General features: G+C 37.8%; 1 protein-coding gene across 1 annotated transcript; it reads right to left on the reverse strand.

Moving 5' to 3' along the window:
* Positions 1 to 2379: 2379 nt before the first annotated feature.
* Positions 2380 to 5847, reverse strand: LOC110883880 (L-gulonolactone oxidase 3). Its single transcript, XM_022131538.2, has 3 exons — positions 5180 to 5847; positions 3487 to 3742; positions 2380 to 3379 (listed from the first exon to the last, which is right to left on the reverse strand). The coding sequence occupies exons 1-3, from the start codon at positions 5840 to 5842 to the stop codon at positions 2559 to 2561; spliced, it is 1740 nt and encodes a 579-aa protein (XP_021987230.1). The 5' UTR covers positions 5843 to 5847; the 3' UTR covers positions 2380 to 2558.
* Positions 5848 to 6050: the final 203 nt, after the last annotated feature.

Raw genomic sequence — 6050 nt, forward strand, 5'->3', positions numbered from 1 at the left:
TACAGGGGCGCAGCTTAGGCTTAGTCCGAGGGGGTGCCCGACCCCCCCGAACTTTTCGGCGCATAGTGTTATGAATAGTACTTTCGTATAGAAAAGTTTTAGGTATATACGTTTCCGCCCCCCGGTTTCGGAAAAATTGAGGGGGGGGGGGGCAAGCTTCGCCAATGGATGCATAGTAATGTTATGACCCCGAGATCTATGGACGTAGTTTTTAAAAGACTTTGTTTTTCTATTCAAAAAGGAACATTTGTTATCTTCTGGTTATATTTTCATTAATTGTGTATTGCAAAACCGATACTTGAGATCAATCACAAATGTTCCTTGTGAAATTAACATTGTTGAAATTTAAGTTGTGTTTCTCCCTAAAGTTTGTTCCATTTGTTCTTGTTTGAATTGACCATCCTTCTTGTCATATTCATTTGGTCGTTATTTCAAAGTAGTAACTCTACATTCAAAAAGTTTAGATGTTATAAAGAATAGCATCTTTTATGATCACTAAAAAAAGGAACAAAATGTTGTTTCTTGTGAACTAAGGTGTTGGTCAACTGCATGTACCATTTGTACACAATTTTCTTACCTTCTGAAATTAAATAAGAGAACAAGAAAATAGTCAAATCTGGACAAGAGAACCGGTTAAAATCCTTACAACAAAGATGATCATTTTCCCCTTAAGACTCCTTTCTTGATTTCTTCACAGTCAGTGCTCTATAAAAGTATACATCCAAGACAAATACAAGTATAAGATCGAAATACTTAAACACCACCAAGTATGGGAACCGCAACAAAAGAAAAAAGTGTGCTTAAACTAGTGCATCCAGGTAGGCATGTCGAGTACCACCGAAGATCAATCACAGCTGGTGAAATCATGAAGAAGAATCCTAGACACAGTCTCACTCGACCCGATTTCTTTAAAAATCCAAGTACTGTGGTTCGTCCTGAATCGGTTATGGTTCCTGGTCAAGTGTTCTTCATCGTCCCAAACACGACTGTACATCGCTTGATCAAAGCTAAAAGTCAACAACATGGGCAACCATCTTCGCAACAAACCGAGTCTAGAAACACTAGTGATTACAGGCATCATCAGGAACAAGAATACTTAAGTTCCTGTGGTAGATCACTGCCTCGGGATGACACGTGGGACGATAGTCTGACTTTGACTTTTCAAGCTAGAGATTATTATCTTAATGAAAACAGGTCAGCATGGGCAATAACCACAGGTTATGGTCAACATGAGACAAGGAATGACAAACAAGATATGCATTTGAAATCTTGCATGAAGGGAGGCATTGGGGCATCCCTTAATCCAAGGGTGACCTTCAAGAGCTAATGTAAAGATGAAAATAGGCGTGTCAAAACAGGTCGGGTCGAGATTGAACCAAAACTGCCAAGCCCAAAAATCCTATCCTGTGAGCCGGACCATTAAATACAAAAAAAAAAAAAAAAAAAAAAAAAAAAAAAAAAAAAAAAAACCAGATCTGTGTGCTTCATTCTGTTCTCACAGTTAACTTAGAATCAGTTCTTTGTGAATTTCTTGATGGAGAAGTTGATTCCCTTGAAGAACTGTTTCCCAAAAGGTTAAGTTTACTAATTTTCATCGAGCTCATAAATTTCCTCAAATTTGATTTCTCCATATTTTTCTTCATGCACACATGTTCTTTCTCCATTAACATTTAACACCAAACCTTCTCTATATCATAAATAACATGAAGGAATGATGAAAACTAAGTATCTTTTTTATAAATAACATCATTGTGCCTATTAAAGAATCAATACTCAACAATAATTAACCAATAGTTAATACAATGAACACTAAACCTTCTGTTCTGATGTTCGTGTTCGGTACAGTCAACACTATTAAAGAATCATTACTCAATACAATACTCAATACTATTAAAAAATCAATACTCAATACAATCAACAATAATTAATCACTGACATGTTCGATTCATCGATGTTCAGAATCAATAATCACTGGCCGATCGATCAATGTTCGGGATCAACTTGTTCTTGTCCGCTTGTCGCCACCGGAGAGTTTTTCACTTGTTCTTGTTCGAGAGTTCAACTTATTATACATTCTTGTTCGATGATCACTGGCCGCTCAGAGTTGTTCACTTGTTCTTGTTCGTCCGTCTATTCAGTATCCATGGTGAACAATTGCCGCCCAAGTTACAATTATGTTTTATATTTTTTAGAGTAAATTACAAAAATTGTCTTTTCTGTTGACACACACTACACAAACAATTTGGATGAGATTCTGTTGTGTATTGAACTTTCGACAAGATTACAACTAAAAGAAGAGTTGTACGTGAGTTAATATGAATGAAAAGTTGCACATATTTCATTAAACAAATGAGCTATTATTATTAATAGCCATACAAATCACAACGTGCGAATAATAAAATACTAATATTTACTAAAGAATCGGTAAACTAACGAACGTGCACTTCCTTGTAACTTGGTCAATCTGGACCAAGTCATTACACATGAGTCGTGACCCGTAAATGAACAGATTAGCTACCAGTCTTTTATATTAAATTAAAACATATATAAATAAACAATCAACTTTGAGATGGCTGTGAGTATCTACAAACACGTGCTTCTTTATAAACAAGCCCATATTGACAAAAATAACCATTTGAGGGACTACAATGCCTGTGCTCCGAGCATACACATTCCCCTTCCAAAGCACATCCATCGAAATTCTCCCCTTTGCTTCCAAACAACACTTCATCCGACCAGTCACTCGAGAATAGATTTTGTGGGTCCATTTTCTTTTTAGCTGCTACAAACTTGTTCAAACTTTTATACTTTTCCGCTACCTTTGAAAATGCAACTTTCCTGTTCTTACCCCAGTGTGGCCTCGCCCCGTACTTTACAAACGCCATTTGTTCCACCTCCTCCATCACATCTTGGTTTAGCCTCGGGGTCATAGCCGAGTCAGCTCGATAGTAGTTAAAGTCAACCACCACCGAATCCACAGGTTGGCCTAAATACGCAGTTGATGCCTTGATGAAGCGTATAAGAAGTCCATTGTAAATGTCTACACCGCAAAAGTTGTCTGGATTTAGGTCCCTTAACTCTTTAACGTCCCGAATGAAGTCCTTAAACTTGTCAACACCTTGGAAAATGGCAGTGGTTTCATAAAAGAATAATCCGTTGATACGTGGATCCCATGCGCACGCGTTTGCAATGTCACTAGATGCCGAGTACAAGCATGAACCCGAAGTTTGCATTTTGCCTTGGCGTCCTATCACTGGATATCCAGTGAATATTAGGTTGTTGTTTCTTAACCCATTGGCTACTAGTTTCTTGTAGCTTATGAACGTGCTTGCCATTGCACACTTTCCCTTTACATTTTTTGCCTTTTCCAGCGTGTTTTCTACATGGAAAAAGTTAGCACTTGTTGAGAAAATATATCTTCTTAGGAAATATAGTGGTACAAGCCTATAGAACAGATCCTAGAGGTGTGAATATATATGTTTGTACCACTGGCTCGGGTAGATTTAGAGACGACGATGAGATTAGACTGGAACCCGATGAAGTCGTTGGTACCGTCGCCTTTGGTGGTTAACGCAACCCGATCATCGTGCCTGTAAACAGCCATGTGCTTGGAGGGATACCATGTTATGTCCCCAAACTCGTGAGCTTTTGCGTGACTCGTGAATGTATCTTCCAGCCCGGTATCGTCAGTGAAATTTAAGGTTATGCTTCTCTTGAAGCCTTTCTCTAAGCTAAGTGTTACCTACTTTTCAAGAGGTCAAGGTCAACACTAATTTTCTGTTACCCAAAGCAACACCTTTTACTAATATATTTAAATTTATTTATGATAAATAATAAATAATTATAACATAAAGTCATAAACCAACACATTTACAACAATACACCGTGCAATCAAATGGTAAAGCGGAAATATGTCAGAAAAAAGATATTGAAATATGTTTTACATCGATTTGTATCAGTTTTAGTATTGATATATGGTGCAAAAGTACCAAAATCGACTCATATCGAAACCAAAACTAATACATGTACGACGGCAATAACCGTACGAAAGTCATTTACGATAGCAAAAAAAAAACTTTATTTTGAACACAACTGCGTTTTCAATAAAATTTATATCGCAACATGTTAAAAGAAGAAAGTTAAACATATCTATGAATTTAGTAGTTTTTTTTAATAGGGGAATTGGACTGTAATAATTCCACCTAGACCTTATTGGCCATTAATAATCCCACCTCAGAATATTCCCCCCCCCCCACTAGTCCCACCTTTCACTTATTTTTCCTACAATGGTCCCTCGTTAAAAAAACTTAACGGAGTTAAGCTTTTTTCCAAATTGCAAACAGATTTTTTAGGGCTTTTGATCAGAACGATGATACGAGTCCATTGATGTAAAACTTACTTCGAAATGGTGCTCCAAGTGACTTGATTTTGGTTAATTGGAAATTTAAACACCCGAATTGAAGCGCCGTTTTCATCGTTTGGAGCACCGTTTCGAGGCAAGTTTTACATCAATGGACTCGTATCGTCGTTCTAATCAAAAGCCCTAAAAATCTGTATGTAATTTGGAAAAAAGCTTAACTCCGTTAAGTTTTTTTAACGGGGGACCATTGTAGGCAAAATAGGTGAAAGGTGGGACTGGTGGGGGGAATATCCTGAGATGAGATTATTAATGGCCAATAAGGTCTAGGTGGGATTATTACTGGCCAATTTCCCTTTTTAAAATTAACAAAGAAAAGTTATTAGATAAAAATAAAATTTATGAAAAAGTTAAATTGGTTAAACATGTATATTATTATCTATGATCATGGGCGAAGCTTTTAAGGGGCGGGAGGGGTCGATCGACCCTCCGAACTTTTTGCTCAGTAGTGGAGAATTTGTAGTTTTCGTATAGAATTTTTTAGGTATATACGTTTTCGACCCTCCTTTTTATAAAAATTTTTAGGTCTTGACTTCCGCCTCAGTCGGGAATCTCAAACTTCGCCACTGTCTATGATGAAAAAACGCATGAAAATTTTCTATTGTGTGGATTAGTATTCATGCAAAGTTATATATATTGTTGTTAAATTAAGTTAAATATTAGAATTATTTATGTATAGGGATTACCAAAAATCGATATTGAAAAGTACAACAAAACTAATAATACTTTTTTTTAATTTGATTAGCCAAATTAAGAGAATACCTTGGAGATGATACCCAAGGTGCCTAACGAAAGTTTGGCTGCATTAAGAAGCTCATTTGTTGCATCCAAATGAAGAATCTTGGCAAAGCCTTCAGTTTCTGTTGCAGGAACCACCATATCAATACTAACAACATGATCATGAACTGCTCCACCCTTACCCCACCAAGAACTGCCGTGAGAACCGGTACTTATCAACCCACCCACACTAACACCTTCCCAATACGGTGCAGCCACAAGGCTCAAACCTGCATCTTCCACCTTATTTATCAAATCCCGAAGACCAACTCCAGCGTCCGCAGTCACAGTGAGTCCATCCACATTAACATGGATGTTGGAGTTGTATTTATCAGTGCTAACAAGAACCGAAGAGTCGCCGATGGCTGGACAGGCGAACTTGGGTATGGTGTGTGAGAACTTGGAGACTACTTTGAGTTTAAGTTTGTGTTTAGTTGCATTGGCTACAATTGAGAGCAGTTGGTCTTGTGTTGTTGGGTGGACCACTTTGGAGGCGAAACAATCTTTTCTGTCACCCCATATGCCGTAGGAGTTGTGTAGCGTGCAGCCGGTGGTGGTTCCTGTGGTGCACTGGATTGGTGGTGGCGGTGGGATGGCTAGGGTGGTGGTGGCTAAAGTCCACAAAGTTAGAAATAAAAATAAGGCCATTGTAGGGATGAGGGATAGCTTTGAAAGACGGAGGGGTATTTTACTACTTAAATATGTGACTTCTAAGTTATTGATGCTTTCAAAGAAAGAAAGAATGGTGGTTTGGATGCATTATTACTCCTCCAAAACCTGATACATATTACATAATATATGGAGACTTCAACTTGTATATCCATGGTTGTAAAACAAGGTTTCCAAGGCCGAGTAC

This window comes from Helianthus annuus, chromosome 10, assembly GCF_002127325.2.
Source record: "Helianthus annuus cultivar XRQ/B chromosome 10, HanXRQr2.0-SUNRISE, whole genome shotgun sequence".
In the NCBI taxonomy this organism is placed as follows: domain Eukaryota; kingdom Viridiplantae; phylum Streptophyta; class Magnoliopsida; order Asterales; family Asteraceae; genus Helianthus; species Helianthus annuus.

Bases quoted from the DNA above. Each gene is read 5' to 3' on its own strand.
- LOC110883880 (XM_022131538.2), bottom strand. From the start codon at position 5,842: ATGGCCTTATTTTTATTTCTAACTTTGTGGACTTTAGCCACCACCACC. The intron at 3,743-5,179 runs GTATTCTCTTAA...CTTGAAAAGTAG, and splicing joins CCTTGGGTATCATCTCCAAG to GTAACACTTAGCTTAGAGAA. The intron at 3,380-3,486 runs GTACAAACATAT...TTTTCCATGTAG, and splicing joins TAAATCTACCCGAGCCAGTG to AAAACACGCTGGAAAAGGCA.